Genomic DNA, 23,340 nt, shown 5'->3' on the forward strand with positions numbered 1-23,340 from the left:
GTTCCCACTTGTTGATTTTCACTTTTGTTGCAATTGCTTTTGGTGTCTTTATCATGAAATCTTTGTCCATTGCTATGTCCGTGATGGTATTTCTTAAGTTATCTTCTAGAATTTTTACAGAATTGAGTTTTACCTTTAAATATTTAATACATCTTGAGTTGATTTTTGTATATGGTGTAAGGAAGGAGTCCAGCTTCAATCTTTTGCATATGACTAGCCAGTTATCCTAGCACCATTTATTGAATAGGGAATCTCTTCCCCATTGATTGCTTTTGTCAACTTTTTCAAAGATCAGATGGTCGTAGATGTTTTGTCTTCTTTCTGGGCTTTCTATTCTGTTCAGTTTGTCTATATGTCTGTTTTTGTACCAGTACCCTTCTATTTTGGTTACTCTAGCCTTGTAGTATAGTTTAAATTCAGATAGCATGATGTCTCTATATTTTGCTTAGGATTGCCTTGGCTATTCAGGCTCTTCTTTGGTTCCATATGCGTTTTAAATTTTTTTTTTCTAGTTCTGTGAAGAATGTCATTGGTAATTTTATAGAAATAGCATTGAATCTGTAAATTGCTTCGGGCTAACCTTGAATGTAAATGGGCTAAATGCCCTGCTTAAAAGGCACAGAGTGGCAAACTGGATTAAGAAAAAGACCTAATAGTATACTGTCTTCAAGAGACTAATCTCACAGGTAATGACACTCATTGCTCAAAGTAAAGAGATGGAGGAAAATCTACCAAGCAAATGGAAAACAGAAAAAGCAAGGATTGCAATCCTAGTTTTAGACCAAACAGATTTAAAACCAAAAAGATAAAAAATGACAAAGAAGGTAAAGGGTTCAATTCAACAAGAAGGCCTAGCTATCCTAACTATATATGCAACTACCACAGGGGCACCGAGATTCATAAAGCATGTTCTTAGAGACCTACAAAGAGAAATAGACTCTCATACAATAATAGTGTGAGACTTCAACACTACACTGAGAGTATTAGTCACATCGTCAAGTCAGAAAAGTAAAAAGCATATTCAGGATGTAAACTTGACATTGGACCAAAAGAATCTGATAGACCTTTACAGCACTTTCCACCCAAAACCAGCAGAATATACATTCTTCTATTCACTACATGGCACATACCCTAAAATTGACCATGTAATTGGACATAAAACAATCCTCAACAAATTTAAAACTAATGAAATCATACCAAACACACTTTTGAACCACAGTGCAATCAAAACAAGAGTCCACACTATGAAAATTGCTCAAAAGCATGCAAACACATGAAAATTAAACAACACAGTCCTGAACGACTTTGGGGTAAATAATGAAATTAAGGCAGAAATCAAGTTCTTTAAAAATAATGAGAACAAAGATACAACATACCAGAACCTCTGGGACACAACCAAGGCAGTGTTAAGGAGGAAACTGACAGCACTAAATGTCCACATCAAAAAGGCGGAAAGATCTCAAATTAACAACTTAACTTCACAACTGAAAGAATTAGAGAAGCAAAAACAAATCAACCCCACAGCTAGCAGAAGACAAGAAATAACAAAAATCAGAGTGGCTCAGATGGAAATCAAGCCACAAAAAAGCCATTCAAAAGATCAAAAAATCCAGTAGTTTTTTTTTTTTTTTGAAAACATTAATAAAACTAGGCCATTAACTAGACTAATACAGAAGAAAAGAGAGAAAGTGCAAATAAATATAATTAGAAATGATGAAGGGAATGTTACTACTGACTCCACAGAAATAAAAACAACCATCAGAAACTACCATGAACACCTTTACACACACAAACTAGAAAACCTAGAAGGGATGCTTAAGTTCTGGACATGTACAGTTTCCCAAGACTAAGCCAAGAAGAAATTGATTCCCTAAACAGACTAATAACAACCTCCAAAATTGAATCAGTAATAAATAGCCTACCAACCAAAAAAAAAAAAAAAATGCCCAGGAGCTGATAGATTCACAGAATCGTAGTTCTGATTTTTACCAGATGTACAAAGCAGAGCTGGTACCATTTTTACAGAAGCTATTCCAAAAAAATGAGGAGGATGGACTCCTCCCCAGCTTATTATGTGAGGCCAGAATCATCTTGATACCAAATCCTGGCAAAGACATAACAAAAAAGAAAACCTCAAGCCAATATCCTTGATGAACATCCGTGCAAAAATTCTCAACAAAATAATTTCAAACTGAATCCAGCAGCACATCAAAAAGCTAATACACCATGATCAAGTAGGCTTCATTCTCGGGATGCAACGTTGGTTCAACATATGCAAATCAATAAATGTGATTCACCATGTAAATAGAACAAAAGACAAAAACCGAATGATTATCTCAACAGATTCAGAGAAAGCTTTCGATAAAATTCAACACTGCTTCATGTTAAAAAACTCTCAATAAACTATATATTGAAGGAAAATACCTCAAAGTCATAGGAGCCATCTCTGACAAACATGCAACCAACATTATACTGAATAGTCAAAAGCTGGAAGCATTCCCCTTGAAAATTGGCACAAGACGAGAATGTCCTCTCTCATCAATTTTATTCAACATAGTATTGAAAGTCTTGGCTAGAGCGATCAGGCAAGAGAAAGATATAAAGGATATCCAAATAGGAAGAGAGGATGTCAAACTACCTCTGTTTGTAGATGATGTGATTTTATATCTAGAAAACCCCATAGTCTTGGTTCGAAAGCTCCTCCAGCTGATAAACAACTTCAGCAAAGTTTCAGGATACAAAATCAATGTACAAAAATCACTATCATTCCTACACACCAGCAATAGCCAAACTGAGAGCCAAATCAGAAAGGCAATTCAATTTACAATTGACACAAAATAATAAAATAATAAAATACCTAGGAATAACCAGGCATGTGAAAGAAAGATCTCTACAATGAGAATTACACAACACTCCTTAAAAAAATCAGAGAAGTCACAAACAAATGGAAAAATATGTCATGCTAATGGATAGGAAGAATCAATATCATTAAAAAAATGATGCTTTAAATTAACACGGCAAAATTTTAATAAAAGATGACGAGAAAAATTTCTATTCACTTAGAAAAAAGAGTGATGCAAAAATAAAATCTAATTTTATTTAAAATATAAACATAATTTGTGCTATACAAGTTCTGGATTAAAGTACATGATAATATTTTGCAACATTGGCATGTACAAAGCATAATTTACTAAGAAAAACAAATTATGGGAATAACATATGGAAAATAACATGTGTAACAAATATGATACAATATAATTCAATATAATATAATAATATTATAAAAATAAAAGGATAATTCTATATTAATGGTTTAAATAGACAAGTTACAGAAGAAACAGCAATGGTTACTAAGTATGCAGGAAAAAAAGCTGAAACTAAAAGAGATGTAAATACAATAAAACACAATTTTATATCCATGAGACGGGGTAAAAAACCTTAAATCTGACATAAACTGGCAATGTTAATATGAGTTTGGCACAAAAATGTTTTTAAATTTACTGTATTTTGTTTGAAATATCTTTTGGGTTTATAATCATTCATACAGTATACGCATATATACACATATGTATTCATAGAGACAAACACAAATGTATATGTATGACAGAGAGAGAGGGAGAGAAAGTAAGGAAAAGAAAGTGAAAGGCAACTGGTAATGAGGCAAACAAAGTAGCTAAGACTAGAAAGGAGGATTGTGAGTAGAGGCTACTAATGCATTCATTTTGGTTTGTTTCTCAGTTTCTATTAAAATTTCCTAGCACAAACATACCAATTTTGAAGAAATCATTCAAATTTATTACATTATCACTTTTTAAAATCATAAAATCTTTGGTGGCTTAAAAATAGCTTAAAAGACTACACACGAGAAAAGAGGTTATACAAAATGTTACATAGTGGGTAAATATGTAAAAGAAGCACTTATTGAAAGGGAGAATGTGGGCTGTGAATACACTTAAGTTGAAAATGAGTTTAAAGATTTACTAATAAATTGTAGATTCACATTTTGTTTTGAAAGTAAACCAGAGTCATATTTGGTCTGGCTAGCTCAAAAGTTAGGCAGGGTTAGGGTGGAGACAGAGAGAGATTTCTAGTTTGACCCAGTTTGCAAATGCTTATGTTCTTAATTAGCAGCTGGAATTCAAAAAGCAGAAGGAAGAAAATGCTCACTCTTGGCACATGCTGACTATTGCTAGGAGAAATATTGCTCAAGTAAATCTCATTGACCTGACAAGGAACAACTGATATGTCAAAATGTATTTAACTAAAACATTTTTATTTATAATTTGTGCATTTCATTTGAATACTCTTACCATAAATCAGGCCGTTACATGTGGTTTCATTTAAATTATTGGTCCAGTAAATTAAGTAACTTCTTAGTAATTACATTTTCTCTAAAACTTCTGGTATAGCTGACCTATAACCATTGTCTTATGAGACATTTTAACATATATCAGAGACTTAAGGTTTCCCCCTCTCTCTTGGGAAAAGTGTGGATATATAATTTGTGACCCCTAACTGCTCTTCTTAAATGACAAACACAACAATAACTTCGTTCATATTTCTCAAAACTTCACAAAATTGCCACACTTTGAATGCACAAAGTTTAAATTTTTGTGAGAAATTTCAATTAAAATCTTAAAATGACCTGACCCTGAGCTCATTTCAATGAGGAAAGGCATCGTGGTTGGTTGGATTTCACTGTAGGAGAGGTTGTAAGAGGGTCTTGCCTGACTACCTTTTTGGAATAAACTTCAGGTTGTGAGAAAACATTCTGTGTCTGCCTCCCAGGATATTGGAGGTTCAGATCTGCTCAAATTTGTGAAACAATTCACTAAACAGGCCCCAAATCATAATTAACACTGTGAGCCAAACCACTTGAGCAGCATCTGAAAGTTGTGTCATGTTTTGAATAGAGAATAATAAGGCAGTAATGCTTTGACTGGTCTTTTTTTTTTTTTTTTATCTTTGATATATTTATATATTTTTAAGAGATAAGGTCTCACTCTGTTGTCCAGGCTGGAGTGCAGTGAAGCAATCATAGCTCACTGCAGCATCGAACTCCTGGGCAAAAGTTATCCTCCCAAGTAGCTGGGACTACAGGCAGGTGTCACCACACCCAGCTACTTTTTTGGTTTTACAAATTTTTTCTAGAGATGGAGGTCTTGTTATGTTCAAAGTATAGCCATATACAAACATAAAATGTACCATCCTAACCGTTTTAAAGCATTCAGTTCAGTCGTATTTGGTATCTTCACAATGTTGTACCAGCAATCTCCCAAACTATTTCATCTTGCAAAACTGAAACTCTACATTCATTAAACAACTCTCCATTCCCCGCTTCCTCTTTCCACTGAGAACCACCATTCTACATTTTGCTTATATGACTTTAGCTGCTCTAAATTCATATAAAAGTAGATTCATACAGTATTTGTCTTTGTGTGACTGGCTAATTTCACTTAACAAAGTTCTCAAAGTTTATCTATGTTATAGTATATGTCAGGATTTTCTTCCTTTTTAAGTTTGAATAATATTCCATTGTATGTATATAATATTTTGTTTCTCCACTCATCCATTGATGGAAATGGGTTACTTTCATATTTTGAAACATAAAGGTGGGTAACTTTATTTTGGATTTTCCAGCCTCCAGAACTGTGAGCCAATACATTTCTGTCCATTAAAAATGACCTAACCTGTGGTATTGTGTCATAGAAGCAAAATACAGACTAAGATATGGATTTTACCACAATTAAAAGCTAAAAGAAGAAAAGACTGGTGACATTTTGGGGGAGGAAATAGATGGTGGATGCACAGTGTGCGGAAGACCTGTGGTATCATGACATGAGTTGAAAGTAGAACCTAGGTAAATGCAATGAATTAGCCTTCAATAGTCTTTTCAGTTATGTAAGAGAAGAGAGGAGTCATTCTGAATAACCAACCTGATGTTTTTTTGAATGGATCTTTGGATGAAATATGGCTACAAGCGAGCTCTATTAGCTGCACTGTAAAAAATATGACCATATGATTGACTGTCATTAAGAGAAACAAAGAGATCACTGTCTTAATTTTTGCTAGAATTTCTAGTGATAATAAGTGAGAAATGAGAGACATTTTCTCGTCTACATGGAACTTGCATGTAGTGGGTGGTGGTGAGGTGGGCAATAAAAATGTTATCAGAAATAAAACAATCATTTCAGATGTTGATATGTATTTTGAACTAAATTTATAATTTAATGGGATAGGAAGCAACTGGGGAGAAGAGAGCTAATTTAAGAAAAGAGTATCAGAAATGGCCTGGTGTCTTCAGGAAACATATTTTAGGCAGAGAGAAGAGCACAGTTTTATTTGACATAAGGATTATTGGTAACCACATCATTAATAACCACAGAAGCACAATGTTGAAATAAATAGATAAGCATTTCATTTGATATCAAATATCTTTGTTAGCAACTTGTCTGAAAAAGTATACAAACATGAAGTAAAGGAGGTAAATGATAACCCAAACGGAACACTGAAACCAAATATAACAATAAGTATTTTCTTGATGTATTGAGGCTATACATCTAATTTCATCCATATTGAAGTTGAAAGTGCAAACAAGAAAGGGATCCCTGGGTTCTATAAGAATAGGAGGGAATAGGAATGCTGCTTGAGGAGGACAAGAGAAAGATAAACGTTTTATCTATATCTTCTCTCTGAAGGAAAATAAAATTCCAGAGCATGAATATGTTTGCAGATGAGATTGCTGATGCTATATGGAATCTCAGAGGGGTGATAAAGAATTTTGCAAAGCTTCTAAGAGATTAATGTTGAGAATATTTTCAAGTTTATTAACAGGTAGATTCTGTGAATTAAAGGAGCTTAACACCAAATCCATACAATTCTGGAGTAGTTAAGATTACATCTGGGAGCAGGTAGAGCAGAAGCTGTGGTCAGTAGGAGCCAGAATTACGGTCATAAAGGAAAAGCCATGCTACATTTATATCATATTATAATCTTATTACTGACTATGCTAGAATATTAAGGGATACTATAGTGTTCTCAGCAAGATATCTGATGAATTCTAATGTTTTTCTTATAAACAAGGATTTCAAAATGTTGAAATTGATATCAATTTAAGTAGTTCATAGCTGACTGAAAAAGCAATTGTTGATTTTTTCAGTAGTAATAAATCAAGACAAATACCTCTAGTGCACTGTTGCAAGGCTTTCAGTCCTGTCCTTCTGGGAGTGTGTAATGATATATTGTTCAATTCTCTGGGTGATTAACCAGTAGAGACATGGATCATCAAAGTAGAATTAGGTACTAAACCTAGTAAGATGACCTTTAACTAGAAAAAAAGGTAAAGTACTTTGTATTTATCCAAGTGAACCAATTTAGTAAACACGGAATGGGGGACATAGAACTTAGCTGTAGTACTCTCCTGACTGTAGATGTGTTCTGAGTTAAGAGTGTTTTGCAGCTATCTCTAATGTATGTGTGATCTGAAACTGCAATAGTAACAGAATGATTGGCACTGTCACTGGTGGGAAGCGCTACTCTGCAGTCTCGATTTAGGCCAATTTTAATACATGGAAAGACGTCTAGGAGAAAGGAAATAGGCAAAGGAGGGAACTCTAAGTCTTTTCACATGAGAAAACAAATGAAATTACTGGGTATGTTTAACTTGCAGAGATAATGTAAGAATACCACAGTTACAATATATAAGTATTTGGAAATCATCATACAGATTTTTAAATGACCAAGGGTTGTATGAAAAGTTTGTGAGCTATTAAATCACATTGTTTTCTCTGTCCACTTCACAGTTGTGTGACCTCGCGAAAGTCACTTAACTTCTCGAAGCATAATTTGACCATAGGATTGACTGTGGTCAATATGCTTAGAATACCTGATGATCAGTAAAAATTCAACCTAGAAAGATGTGGACAGATTAGAACAGAATGGCCACTGGTGTTGCATAGGATGGAATATTTAATGTTTAAGTGGGGATTTATTTTATAAGTAGTGAGCTCATTAGTGTATAGTTTTGTCTTGGGAGGACTTCTGTTTTCTAGCTAACACTGTAACTGCAGAGGTTTAAGCAACAAATACTCAGAAAACAAGAACCATCTGTATTTCTCACTAGGCAAACAAAAAACATAATATTATTTTGAACAGTATCCAAACTTTTAAATTATGAAAGAGCTTGGATGACAGTAGAGACTATTATAAAATAATTGTGAAAAATCATCACCAAATCTTATCTTTCGCCTTAGCTAGTTTAGCATAAATTCCAGAGTAAGTGATCTGAGTAATGTCAAACATGTTTTTAAATGAATCTGAGAAATTAAAATTATAAAAACCTCTCATCTCTCTTTAGAATTTTCTATCCCAAAACCCCATTAAAGTGTATTCTATCTTTAGATATTTCTATCCAACAATACTATTAAAGTATATTTCAAGTTTCTGAAAGCTTTTGCTAGTGTTTTGTTTTGTTTTTTTTTTTCAAGTTGACCCTTAAAAATTACTTAGTAATTTTAGAAATTTAGGCTGTTTTTTTTTGGCAAACAGTACTTCTTCACTTAGTTATTTTCTTATATTTTCTTTTCAAATCTAAATATTTTTTTTTTAACTTTTATGCATTGGTGAGGTTTTCCACTTTTATTGTCTACATTCCTCTTTTTTTTTTTTTTTTTTTTTTGAGACGGAATTTCACTCTTGTTGCCAGGGCTGCAGTGCAACATACTCCTCTTTAGATGTGAACTACAGAATTAGACCCTTTAGGGAAATAGTAATAGTTTATGAATCAAGTGTCATCAATGGCTCTTAATTGTTATTCTGATTCTAGGAAACCATTATCCAGTATTTTTACATGATTAAAAAAATCCTTCATGGCTTTTTTTTTTTTTTTTTAACTGGCAAATAAAAAAACAGTTAGGAATTTTCCTTTTAACGTAAATAAAAAACTGAAAATTAAGTCTTGAGTTTTTTTCCTGCCTCTAGTCCTGTACACCAACTTCCACCAAACATTCCTTAGGGACATAGTCTAGGTCATAATATAGTCAGTTGTGCCCCCTTCTCTTCTATATTAGTTATTTGTTTTGTGTCAAATAAAATAATTTATAATTGCTTTTATGTAAAAATGTATTTGTGATATAAATGAAAATGTATCTGTTGAAAATTACCTCATGTTGCTAGCATTTCATTCGGGTTAAAATAATTCAGGTAATGGCATCTGATAAGTAATCAGTAAACTAATGCAATCTAATCCTGAGAAGAAAGGTTAGTGATCACTTTAGTAGTTTATCTTCACTAGGAACTTTCCTTGGTTTCATTTATTACAATCAAGAACTGAACATAAAAATTGAGGCTCAAATTTAAAGCAGTTAGTGAAAAACAAGTCTCCATTGCAGAATTCTGTGTGTGGCATATATGGGTTGATATTTTTATTGTTATTTTCTTAGGTTTCTCCTAATAAAATACGAATTTTGAGAATAAAATGTGAATTCTGGAGATGCATATTGTCATGGGAACTGGCCTATGTCTTCTTACTGACCTTGAGAGTGAAAAATGAGTATTAAAAAGAGAGAGAAATAAATGAACGTAACAATTTTCTTCATACCCAAAAGCAAACATTTACAATATTTATCCCAGAATGAAGTTGAATTAAGTATGTTCTAGATCAGAGGAATAAATAGTATGTTGAACTTCTGACTGTTATACAAGCAGTTGCATGAAACTCTGTTGTGATTTGAGGAATAAGCACATTCCCAGAGAGACCTTTATAATTTGATAAGGGAAACATCTGAACTTGGAACATATAAACGGGGCCACATTCTTTCCTTTGACTTCAGTGGAATTCTCAGTGATGGGTTAGCTTTCTAAATTACTGTAACGGTAAAGATTCAACTTTAGTGTAGTTATTTTATTTTTATTTTAAATGGCAGCGGAGTGAAACACTATGATAAATACCACTTGTGTTGCAGCGAATACATTTTTATACCTAAATATTGAAGAAGACATAATGTTGATTTTCTATTTTTTTTTACCTTTAATGACTCTACCCTCCATGAATAAACTAGATTAATCATATTTTCCAAATAGCCTCTAGGAAACATATTGTCTTTCTCTGTTTCTCTTCTTCCTCTATCCCCCATTTTTCTGAAACTTGATGATGCTGTCTTTCTCTGGCTCTCTTTTGGTTGTCGTTTTCTGTGCTATCTCTAGAAATCTCATTGATTTTCATGTCTCCATGCTTATTCGTGTCTCAATAAGCAGTATTTCTAAGGTTATGTCTCTATATTTGCACAAACATTCCTAATTCAAGCTCTATCCTAAAATTTCCCATAACCCAAAGTAAATTTTTAGTGGAACATGTATTTTCACAAAAAACACAGCATGATTAAACAGACATCAGCTTTGACCCACTTTTCCCATGAATCGCCTTCTTTTTTTCAGATTAATGTAGACATAGCAATATTCAGTTCTCCTGATTGAGAGGAAACTTGAGGAAATCATCTTTATGCATAATTCTTCTTTTTATATAGCAAATATTTGAACAGGTTTTCAAAAATGTTTTCTGTTGTTCCCATCATTATTATCTCTGCTCTTGGAAATTCTCATTAATTTATAACAAAGTTAGCTATTTATGTGGATGTTTTTCCCCCAGGCTTCCTTCTTGTTTTCAAATAAAGGTTTTGGCTGAATTTCCTTTCCATAACTATGACTGAAAAAGATAGAATAGATCAGGATTTTCTTTCATTGCTTTTAACCTGGCATACTATGATTGTTTCTATTTCTTCATTCTGTATGTTTTATATTCAATCAACCTAATTTTTTAATTTAAATTATTTCTCCAGGGACGTGTCTAGATTCTGAGATTTTTCAAAGCACCAGTTTTAGGGGTTTTTGTGATTCTTTGGATACTCTGTTGTGTCGTTTTGTTCTTTTTGAATAGAATGCTTAGTGAAATTGTTTTTACTAAAAAAAATCTGGCTTAGTTGTATCTAGAAATTTTGATATATTGTGCTTTCATTGTAACAACATCACATTTTTCTTAATTTTCACCTTTAAACAAATAGTCATTTAGTGCATGTTTTTCATTCCAGTTATGCAAGTGTATATTAATATATAATAATGTATGGGAACTTGTAGTAACTTACAGTAATTCTATATTGTTATTGGTTTCTAATTTTATAACATGTTGATTCATAGGAGGTTACTGAAACTTCCTTGGTGGTGTATAACATAATCAATTTTTGTAAATGTTTCCATATGCTAAAAACAAAATTAAACAAAGAAACAGTAAGAATTATCTCTATGATTTGTTTTGTTCAAATATACTGTGCTTGTATAATCCAGTAAATTGTTGATTTATCTGTTTTTTATGCAGTTCATCCTGCTTTTGCTTAATATATTTAGAAGTTATATGGTTAAATACTTACAATTTCCTAATTATATATGGAATTTTTTTTTTTTTTTTTTAAGAAAGAGTCTCACTCTGTCACCCAGGCTGAATGCAGTGGTGCCATCTTGGCTCACTGCAACCTCTGCCTCCTGGGTTCAAGCGATTCTCCAGCCTCAGCCACCCGAGTAGCTGGGACTACAGGCAAGGGCCACCATGCCTGGCTAAGTTTTGTATTTTTAGTAGAGATGGGGTTTCACCATATTGGCTAGGCTGGTCTCAAATACCTGACCTCAAGTGATCCACCTGCCTTGGCCTCCCAAAATGCTGGGATTAAAGGCGTGAGCCACTGTATATTGATTTTTTACCAGCATGCTACTCAAGTATTTGTGCCTCATAATTTTTTTCTGCCATTAATTTTTTTCTGATCAAAATTATTCTGGACTTTTTCAAGGTACATTTCTCACATATACATTTTTAAAATTTTTCTTTACCAAATTATTATTATTTTTTGCGTGGATTTCTTAGAAAGTGTCTAGTTGTCGACATAGTGTTGGGTCTTGATATTGGTTAACATCTAGTTTGAGAATCTCTTTTTTTCCTAAGTGAATTTAACCCTTTTATTCTATTTTTATTCTTTGATATTATTCTTAACTCATACATTTTTTTTCTCATCAATTTCTACCCTGGATTTTCCTTGCATAAGCCTCTTCCCCAGTAATTTCTTTTCCTCTAACTAGGAATTTTATATCATCTATGGTTTCAATTATAAATCATAAATGTGTACTTTGAGGGCATGGGATCACTGATACTTTAGACAAGATAGTCTTTTCTAAGTTAATTATTCATTGCTAATTTTGTTCTTCTCTTATTCACTTTCTCCTTTGTTTTAACAGTATACCATTAACATTTGCTTATTATCTTTAATTGAATTATTATATTGGCATAAATATCATTTATATCATTATATTTCAGGTAGGCTCTGAAATTCTTGAAAGCAGAGACATTTTTGCTTCATTTGTTGTTATACCACCCAACATAATATGTGGAATATATTAGGTATTTGATAAATATTTTTCAATTGATGCCTAAATGAAAGAATATTTTCCAGGCCACTTGGAACAGTCTTGACCATTGACATATACTTATTGAACTTTTACTGAATTTAAGGAAGTTGTACCATGACAAGCCATTAAAGTGTTTGCTTTTAAATTGTGTTTCCTTTTTGCCTGCTTCCCATGTCTTAATATTATTGAACATTTTCTTTTCTTCCTTTTTGCAGTCAGATTTCATTCAAAGGTGGACCCTGGGATTCTTACAGCTCTTGCTTTCCAGTAGCTTAAACATTTTTTGCCTACTTTCCAGTGGGTTCCACTGATTTACAATCTTTTATCTTGACATTTTAGCCACTATTTAAAGAGAAAGAAAAAAATAGATATAAATTTTTCTTAAAACATATATATACACACATATATGTAGATTCATATGTATGAATATATATATACATGTGTATGCATATGTACACAGAAATGTAGGCATTTCTTAATATATATGTATGTATTATATATTATATGTCTGTGTGTGTGTATATATGTAATTGTCCTAAAAATGTTTTAAGAAAAAAATTTGAGTAACATTAGCATCTGCTGCAGGAGTTTAATAAACAAAGTCTCTATGGTGAGCTAAATTAAAATTAATTCCTAATAAGAGCAGGAAGTGCTTAATGACTGAAATATTAAACAACCCCTTGAACAACCCACTCGTATTTCTTATAGAGGAATTAAGAAATAAAGGGGAAAAGAAAAGAGACTCTCTTTTCTTATGTTGAGAAATGTTCTGAGAAAGGCAGACACACGAGAGGTTTTACTATGTCAGTTTTTGTGCCCTGCAAAATAGCACCAGTAAGCTTTCCTTACTCAAAACAGAAGCCCAGTGATCTAACCGACCCTCAGGCACTGTACTTTTTCTCATCTTTCTTTAATAAGTAACATTCATGGAATAAAAGATTTCACTCACTGCTCCCACTTCCTCATCACTCACCTAAAAAAAAAACAAAACCTTTTTAGATTCCAGCTTTGACCATCGTTATTCTAATCACATTTGTCTTTGTTAACAGTGACAATTGCTTTTTTCAAGCACCTTACAAAACTTTCTTTGCAGCGTTTGATTTTGTTACACAGAACTCCTTCACAGTCCTTTCTCTTTTGAGGTTTAACAGTGTTGATTTTAATCTGCCATCCTTACCTTTGTCTGGAATTTTTTCCAACAACTTATAAATGTAGGCATTTCTTAAGGGTCTGCTCTTGTTTGTGTTTTGTTTTCCTCTCTACATTCTCCTCTTCAGCTATTTCATCTGATTCCTTGAACCACTCTGTATGTGGCTTTTAATAGTTGATCTTCACTTTTCGCTCCCTCTTTGGCTTTAGACCTAAGTCTCCCAGATCTCAAACATATTAAGATGGATTTTATCAATTGTCCCATCAACATTTGTTTCTCATCCCCTGTTCCCTTTCTTCGCCAGTGCTTCTAAACCGATCCCATTTATCTAAGCTTTTTCGCTCGGACACATGGGAAGTCTCTGACTTCACGTCCACTGTGAATCAACCTCTCCTCTTTCTACCTTCCACATAAGTGTGCTTTATCCTACTTTCTGTTCTTTTTGCTGGAAAATTATGAAAACTTCTTAAATAATCTTGGTTCATTTAACTAAAATAATCTTTAAGAGGTACAGCAAGGACCAAACAATTTTCTTGCCCCTTATACGTTGAACCATTTCTCAGACCTATTGATTAATATCCACGCCCCGCCCCTGGACTTAGTAATTTGGGTGCCACTTAGAGGGTCGCGCACATTTTTAAACTCTATGCGCTAAATGTACTTAATTTTTCAACCAAGATATACAATCAGCCTGTCCTCAAATTGCCCTTCTTCAATTTCAAAATCAGCTCTGCCGCTTCTCCCCACATAGATTGATTGCTAAGTAGCTCCCCCAATTTTAATTTATTTTATTTCCTCTCATTTACGTGAATACTTTATCCATATGTGTGCTAATTATTTAAGAACTATTTATAAAAATAATCAATTTAAATTTTCTGAGGAGGAATTATAAGAGAAATTCATATTTCCACTTCTTAAGTAAAACCAAGTGGGAGAGGGAGGGCGATAGTCACGTTGCCCCACAAAGTTGGTCCGCCATCTAGTGACAACTCCATCACACTACAAGCCTTGCCTTTGACACCTGGAGTCTGAGGATAGGCCTTCAAATTTTCCCCAAGGAATGTGTCAAACCGTCCTTTTCTTCCCCCTCGTATAACATACTGTCATAAGAGAAAATATTGCATATTGCTTAATTTTTATATGAGATTAAACACTGTAAACAATTAATTTAGGTCTGATTACATAGATCAGAGAAAGGGTAGGATGTGAAATGTTCACCTGTATTAACATTAACCAGTGAGGTGTATGGGTCTACTTTGAAAGAAGAAATTTAGAGGAATACCTGAAAGTTTAATAAATCTGTGAGAAAGTGTGAGAAATTCTGTCTTCTGAGATAACATACATAACATACCCAGCAGAGTGACATTAAAATAAAAAACATTGGTTATTGGAAGCAGCATAAGTTTGGAGGCAGTTTGTCATTGTCACCTTTGTGAATTGGAGCCGAATATTCAATCATTCAACATGACCATTTTCACATTTGAAAACATAGGGATAACAATATCTTTGTTGTCAGTATAAGAAAAATATATATAGACACTTGGTTGATAAGAGGCTCCCAATAAATGATAGTTTGTTTTTAATGATTGCCGTCCTTTTCACTTCTGATGATGTGTATGGAAACATGTATCTAAACTTCAAGCTTTAAAAATCTGTTATTTCTAGATCCTCAATTTGTTTCTTTCTCATAGTGTAGAGTGCATGTATTGGTAGGTATCATTATTTTCAGCACCTGGTGAAAGGTTATATGCCTATTCAGTAAATATGTGACCAAAATGATTACAAAATAAATTAGCCATCTTAGGCATTCAAAGTTTGTATCTACTATACTGTAAAAGTATTTTAAAAAGTAAGTCGTTCATACTCACAGCTTTCCAGTTGCATTATACATGTTTGTACATCCATGGGAAAATTCTTGAGATCCATTGGACAGGAAAGTGTTAATGTTAATCTGAAAGTGAAAGTAATTATTTTTAAAGGAAATATATGACATTACATTAATATTCTATTGTACAGGAGAAACAGTGTTGCTTTGGTAATGACTAACTCAGATTTAAGTAAAAATTTCTCCAACTTATGTATCTTACTTACTATAAAATAGCTATGCTCTTACACACAAATCTGGCTTTGGTGGACTGGGGGCTGGATAGCTGCATATCTTAGGTTGGTGCAAAAGTAATCGTGGGTTTTGCCATGAAAAGTGCTGGCAATACAGCAATTACTTTTGCACCAACCTAAATATAAACATTCTGTCATGTTTATATATCTATGCGTTTATTTGTTCAGGTAGAAGGGCTGTGGATGTCTAGAAAATGTCTGTATTCCAAGACAACACCCTCAAAAGAGAAATTTGGGAGTGGATCCTATAAAATTAATGCCAAATGTCAAAAGGTATCTTTTCTTGCAAATCACATGCAATATTCGAGAGGCATTGGAGTTCTAAACGTGGAAAAGCAGCATGGATAGGAGCAATCATATGTAACTTTCAGTTATCATTCTAATGACCCTGACGTTGTCAGTGAACATCCAGCAGTGTATTTAGTAAAGTGAATCTGGAGGACTTGAAAAGTTCAGCCTCACGTTCCCTAGTGTGGGATAAGGGAATCATTAGCTTCAGGAAATAGCCCTTTAGAATATTCATGATCTGATTCTATGCTCATCAAACAAACTTCTGATTTGGCTTCACACAAAGGATAACCTAGATGCTGTATACCAGTATTCTGCTCATTGGAAAGGCTCTCCTCCAACTTCCAGAGAGAATTAGTATGTTGGTATTCCAGAAAATTCATCACCTTTGAATACTTTTTGCTGGAAAAGCATTCTACCCAGATCTCTTCAGGGTAGTTTTTGTAGTTCCTAGACCTGAGAAAGAGATGGTGGGATCCACTCAAGTTTATTCAAATGAAGTTCTTTTCTGAGAACTCTTCAGCAAGCCTCTTGTATTGAGAATATTCCCATTGAAATTCATTGTATTCATGAGCACCCTAGGTGGATTAGCTTACGTAAACTTCCTGACCCCAGGCGGATTACTTCAAATCCCCTATTTTGCAGTTTTCTCATCTTTAAAATGAAGATAACAATAGTATGTACTCCAGAGAGTTGCTATGAGCAGTACATGAGTTAACACACATAAGTGCTTAGACAAGTGCTTAAGTCATAGCAAACACTCAACAAACAGTGGTTATTAGCGATTATTAGTATATTCAACCACTCCTAGATCCCTTCATTTACTCATCCCCCAAATTCTATAGTGTGGGCACAAAGATGACTAAATTAAATTACATATTAAGAACTATTTAGCCAGGTGTGGTGTCTTACGCCTGTAATTCCAGAGCTTTGGGAGGCTAAGACAGGAGGTTCGCTTGAGCCCAGTAGTTTGAGATCATCCTGGGCAACATAAAAATACTCCATCTCTACAAAAAATATATATATTTTTAAAATTAGACAGGTGTGGCATGTGCACCTGTAATCCTGGCTACTCAGGAAGCTGAGGCAAGAGTATGACTTGAGCCCAGGAGGTCGAGGCTGCAGTGAGCTAGGATCACACTGCTGAACTCTAGCCTGGGTGACAGAGCAAGACCTTGTCTCTTAACAAAAACAAAAAAGAAAGGAAGGCAGGCAGGAAGGAAGGGAGGAAGGAAAAGGAAGGAAGGGAGGGAGGGAAGGAGGGAGGGAGGGAGAGAGAGAAAGAGAGAGAAAGAAAGAAAAAGAAAGAAAGAAGAAAAAAGAAAGAAAGAAAGGAGGGAGGAAAGAAAGAAGAAGGAAGGAAGGAAGGAAAAAGAAAGAAGAAAGGAAGAAAAAAGAACTGTTTAAGCTTTAACAAAAAATAGCCCGCAGCTCTACTAAATACAACCACGTTCTTCAAGCTGACACTTTTATGTAGACCATAGACATAAAGTTAGAATGATGTATATTCTACAGAGAGTATGCTTGGTGAGCTAGTTCCAATTAACATAATTTGGGACACATAAATGGACAGACAGTGAAGCTGCTGAATTTTTAAGAGTCTTAGGAGGATAATCTGCTAATTCATTCGAGTCAGAGTCCATAATACACTAGAATAATTCATAGAGTTCAATATTCAAATGGGATTTTTCTCCTGGCTCAGCTAGGTTAAGTATGATTGTGTAAATTTACAAAGTTCTCTCTTAAAAAGGCAATTGTAAAATTAGGTAGACACAGTGTTCTTTGCCTTGTGAAAGGGCTTATTAGAAGTGTATGCACACATAAATTTTGAAGGTTCACACATCAATTTTCCGTATATCCAAGGCTCTCAGACAGCCAGTTTCAAACGCTGACTTGCAAAATTAATTCTGTGACCTTTTGTTTGGAAGTAAATAGCATTCTCAGAATCTTTTCCACGCTCTCACCATGCATGTGATGTCAAATTCATATCCTGGCTATTCTTCTGGCATAAAAAAAGAGACATTACATAATTCTTAAAAAATAGCACTTGAAAGGAATTATTTGGCAAAGAAAAACACAGCTTGTAGGACTTCTGTCATAAATCATATCCTGAAAAAAATCTATTCATCGACTTTTCTTTCTTTTTGTTTAAGGTACAACACAATTGCTCCTTTCACAGCATACTGAAAAACATGTGTCAACTTGGTGGGTATGATACTGAATTTCTTTATCAAAACACTACGTATAAAGATATGTTTTGACCACATCAAAAAAAACTAAATCAAGAGGCAATTAATCACATTCTACTGTTTTGGCAATGAATGTTTACTTGTGTAAGAGGGACACTAAGTTCTCTTTCTGAGACAAGATACATAACAGGATATGGTGTTTCTTCTTTTCCTTTAAGAAGTCTTGGGAAAGACTTTTAACATTAGTACTTTGTGAAACAGTAATGTTTAAAAAGCTGATAATAATCTGTGACAAACAATTGACCTCATTAAAATTCAATTATTGCACATTTTTGAACAAGCATTGTTTAATGTGTCTATCTCAACCACAAAACATTTTTGAATGAAAAAATGTTTGCTGACTCTATTATAGACTTTGTATATAAATGAGTATTTTTATTAGATCCTAATATTTCTCTATTTAGTGTCATAAAAACAATGAACTCAATTAGCAATTTAATCAGTTTTAATCTATATTATCTGTAATATCATATTAGATAACACATCTATTAGACAATGTTTACTGTTCAGTAGATAGTATTTTAAGCACTTTATGTATGTTAACTCATTTACTCCACACTACAAATTTCCAAGAATAGGTAAATGATATTACCTTGTTTTAAAGATGAGGAAACTTAGAGGTTAAGTAACTCACCTGACATTTACACAGCAAAAATTGCTACAGCTGAATTTGCAGCCCTGGGGTTCTAGTTCTAGATTTCATGCTTTTAACCTTTAAGTATACTGCCTCTCAAAAGCACTGAAGCATTTTCATGAAAATGGGTTCTGTAATTAATATGACATCTTAAATTTTGTATTTCTTATAATACAAGAAATTATACATTGCATGCACATATCAGTTATTAAATTTAAAGTAAAACATGTATAAAAATTTTTATAAAAACCTGCATAAATAGTTCTTCCAAAAGAAATCAGAGAAATGTAGTTAAACTATAGAAAATATAAGGATATCCCCAGCGATTTGATATATTTGAATGATTTGGTATATCATTATGAATGATTTTGTAAGCAGTAAATCATTCTTAGGAGAGATTAGATTGCTGGGGCACTAGAAGGGAGATTAGAATCAGCTTCTGTAACCTACTTCTGGAGTTTAATTGTCATCTGATCGTAGAGACCATCGTTAACTAACAACCCATCACCAAAGCAATCACAGTATTGTTGATGGTTTCTTTATGAAGCTATGGACCACTTCAGAAAAACATACATAATTACATGTATGCCAAATTCTTCTGATGACATGTATTTTATAGCATTGTAAATTGATTTCCCTTGAATAAATAGCACTTAAAAAAGCAACTGTCAAAAAAAGTTTGCTTTCTTATTTAAAAATTAATGGCTGTCAATGTCAAAAAATACATTATTATCATACAAGTAAACTTCAGTTATTTTCACAAATTTCACAGTTACTCTATTTAGCTTAAATAAAAATTAAAATTATATCATGATCTTTGTCAAGTTGCTGTGCATAGCATCTTTAACGTAAATTTTCTTCCCATGATTTGATTTTTAATGCAAGAATGCCTCTGTACTATGAGTAGAAAATTTGGGTTTGTTAGTAACATTAGTAAAGTAAGAACGTATATCATATTTAACTGCCTATGATGCGATTCCATTTTTCTGTGGTAAAGATATTACCATCTTCATTTTATAAGTGAAAAAATTGAGGCCGAGACATGTTAACTTAAGAGTCCATACTGTATTGGTTTATGGATTCTGGAAAAAAACAGAATGCATACTTTTCTTAAAAGGTAAAAATAACAACTTTAGTGCCCATTGTATGTCTGGCATTATGCTGGGTGCTTTATTTAATGTATTTTAATACATTATTTCAGGCTCAAGGTAATTAGTATTGCCACTGCCATGTATCTAAGAAGAAATGAGCCTTTTAGAAGTAAAGAGACTTAACCCAAATCACAGCTAGTCAATAGCAGACCCTCGATCTGGGCTGGGAGATATATTTCTCCTTGATCCTCTTGTGCTCCTATAACTCCTCTAGCTTGTATACCAAGACTACAAAGCTCTGATCATTCTTTTATCTGAGCCATTTTCCAGGGTTGTTTATGCAGCTGATAATTTTGAGAGATGAGAATATCTTTCACTTGGACAAAGAGAAGGCTTGCTTACAGCTTGCTATAAAAGTAGTGGGTTCCCAAAGTCAGTGGTAGAAAGTTAAATGTACATGGAGTATCATATCAGGGAAATCAACTCTTGTTTTTCCTTTATGAGAATTAATAGACAATTTCAAATATTTTAAAATTCAAGCATGATATTACAGCAACTTAAGTATGTGAATGTGAGTGGTAGACAAATAGCTAAACAAAGGTTACCTCTCTGACAAGCCAGAACTGGGGGTAAGGATGGGCAGGGCAAAAGTACAACTGTTTTTCATATGTTTTATAGAACTGTGTGATCTTTTTTTTTTTTTCTTTTTTTTGAGATGGAGTCTTGCTCTGTCATCAGGTTGGAGTGCAGCGGTGTGATCTTGGTTCACTGCAACCTCTGCCTCCCTTGTTCAAGCGATTCTCCTGCCTCAGTCTCCCAAGTAGCTGGGATTACAGGCATGCGCCAACATGCCCAGTTAACTTTTGTATTTTTTTGTAGAGACAGGGTTTCACCATGTTGGCCGGGATGGTCTCCATCTCCTGACCTCGTGATCTTCCCGCCTCAGCCTCCCAAACTGAGAACTGTGTCAACTTTTAAGTGACATTCATGAATTATATAAACATTTGTGGTTAAATTAATATTCAGTGTTTACATGTTATAAATGTATAATTCTTGTTCATGATTAAGCTTGCTAGTTTATTATAGTTCTTGTGTAACTTTTTGTTATATATAACATATATACACACATATATAAACACACAAATATAGGTAATAATTATGTTATATATTTCATAAAATTTTAAATATATTTAAGAATGAGGCACTAAAATCTACCTGGAGCTCAGTTAGTATCAGATGGCTCATTGAGTAATGGTCTTAACTGTAGGATAGTAATGTGGCTGCTCAGAGGTTCTCCAAGTGCCAGAATGTAGATCTTTTCTCTTAGGCAAGTTAGTTTTCCAGATACATATATATCTATATATCTAAGACAGATATAAATATCATACAACAGGAAAAAACAATGTGTGTATATATATGTGTGTGTGTATATATATATGAAAAATATATGTGAGTGTATATATGTGCATGTGTGTGTATATATATGTATTATATATATTACATATTAATATTGTATTTATATATGTATTATATATTATATATTATATATTATATATATATGGAAACTAACTTGCCTAAGAGAAAAGATCTATAGATTCTGGCATTTGGAGAACCTCTGGACAGCCATATTATCTATACCTGTATCTACATGTATAATCTATCTCTATATCTATCTATATCTATCATCTGTATTCTTGTCTACTGCTAAGTGGAAAAAGTTTAAGTCTGCCTTTCAGCATTTTAGGGCCAGCAAGGGGTCCTGTCATTCTTATTTTCTTGGTATGATGCCTCATGACAAGTACCAGTTGTGCCTGGAACCCCTATGCCTAAAGCTCTTGAAAGAGCCTCTCCAGCATCTTCTGACCTCTTGCTTCCTTCTGAGTTCAAAATGTAAAAAGGGCAGTCTCGAACCCAAGGGCATGGGAAGGAAATCAGGAAGAGAGGGTCCACTTTTCCTACAAAGCTTAAATAAATTATACTCCTTTTAGATCTCTTCTGGCCTCTACTTTCTGAAGTCCCAGGTGCCTTACATTTCTAAAAATTTGAAAATATTTGTTATTCTCTCCCTTTTGAATTCCCCAACATTGACTTAGGTTTCCACTATCTCTGTCCAAGTCAGTTTTCACAACTGCATTCATTTTTAAGTTTCCTAAATATGTTATCACTCATCTGTTGCTGTTTTTTCCCCAATACTTTCATCCTCCTGTGTGTTAATGACATTTTTATTCTTTATTCCGTTTATTTCCTTGTTTTAATGGGGTTTCAGAGGAAATACAGATAAATGTGGAAGTTCAATTAGTCGTCTTTGCAAGGACCTGCTGCTTCTTTCTTTAAAAAAAGCAGGAAAGCCAGATCTCTCATGAAACATCACAGATGCTCCATTTGTAAATTCAACAAGATTTTTTCTTTTCCTAGCACAATTTTTGTTAACAAAGAAACTGAAGATTTGAAGCATTTGAAGATTTCAAAGTCCTGTGAGATTTCCAAAAACAACTCAGAAAAAATGAATTTTTTCTTTGATTGTGCGAGCCAGGATATAGCAAACAAAAACTAGGAGCTGAGAAACCATCTGTTTCATTTGAATTCATACTGAAAGACAAAAGATGCATTTCTAAATTATTTCATACCTTTCTTCAAAATATTAGAAGAAATGTGAGCAATTCATAATGGATGATGTCATTTATAAGAGACATAATTCCAGTTTTATTCCAATACTTTAAGACAGAAAATACTTGAACATTTCCAAGGGACATAGTAGCAAGTTCTCATTAATTGTATTTAAATTATTTAACTTTTCAATACAATAAATTTAGTATTTTTTAATATAATGCATTTGAATTGGCACAGTTAAGGGTTTTTAGTACAACTATCGTCTTGAAATCTTCTTAATAACAAGATCTATCCTATTTGACAAATTTTTAGGATGGACAAAGTTAAGCACTTTTGGCTTTGATGACATATTGTTAGCAAGAAGACCCTCACACAAAAAGTAGCCTAGCTTTTATATTGTATTTTGCTCAATGATCAGGGAAATACTAAAAGCTCAGTAGTATGTTCTTTATGTTGACATTGTCCAACTCCAGTAAGACTCAAAATAAACAAATAAATATTGATAATCTTGTAAGATACGTTACATACAAACACACACAACTTCAATAAATAATCTAGACATTCTATCTTTGCAAAGTGACACTCCATTCTACCTGGTGATGTATTTTTGCAACCTATGCAACCCCAAATCTATCTGAAGTGAAACAGTACTTCAAAATATAATTAAAAATAAAATGACACCTTTTACAAAAATAGTTTTTAACTCAGCAGGAAGGAATGAAACTTATTTTACTTATACCCTGTCATGGGTCC

At 33.4% G+C, this 23,340-nt stretch overlaps 1 protein-coding gene across 2 annotated transcripts in view; it reads right to left on the reverse strand.

The window, feature by feature from the left end:
• Positions 1-23,340, reverse strand: part of GLRA3 (glycine receptor alpha 3) — a 175,472-nt gene that overhangs the window by 46,274 nt on the left and 105,858 nt on the right. For both annotated transcript variants that reach the window (XM_025386061.1, XM_025386060.1), the window contains exon 5: positions 15,466-15,548. In XM_025386061.1, the coding sequence (XP_025241846.1) occupies positions 15,466-15,548 (83 nt within the window). The remainder of the gene's footprint in view (positions 1-15,465; positions 15,549-23,340) is intronic.

This window comes from Theropithecus gelada, chromosome 5 (assembly GCF_003255815.1).
Source record: "Theropithecus gelada isolate Dixy chromosome 5, Tgel_1.0, whole genome shotgun sequence".
NCBI classification, from domain to species: domain Eukaryota; kingdom Metazoa; phylum Chordata; class Mammalia; order Primates; family Cercopithecidae; genus Theropithecus; species Theropithecus gelada.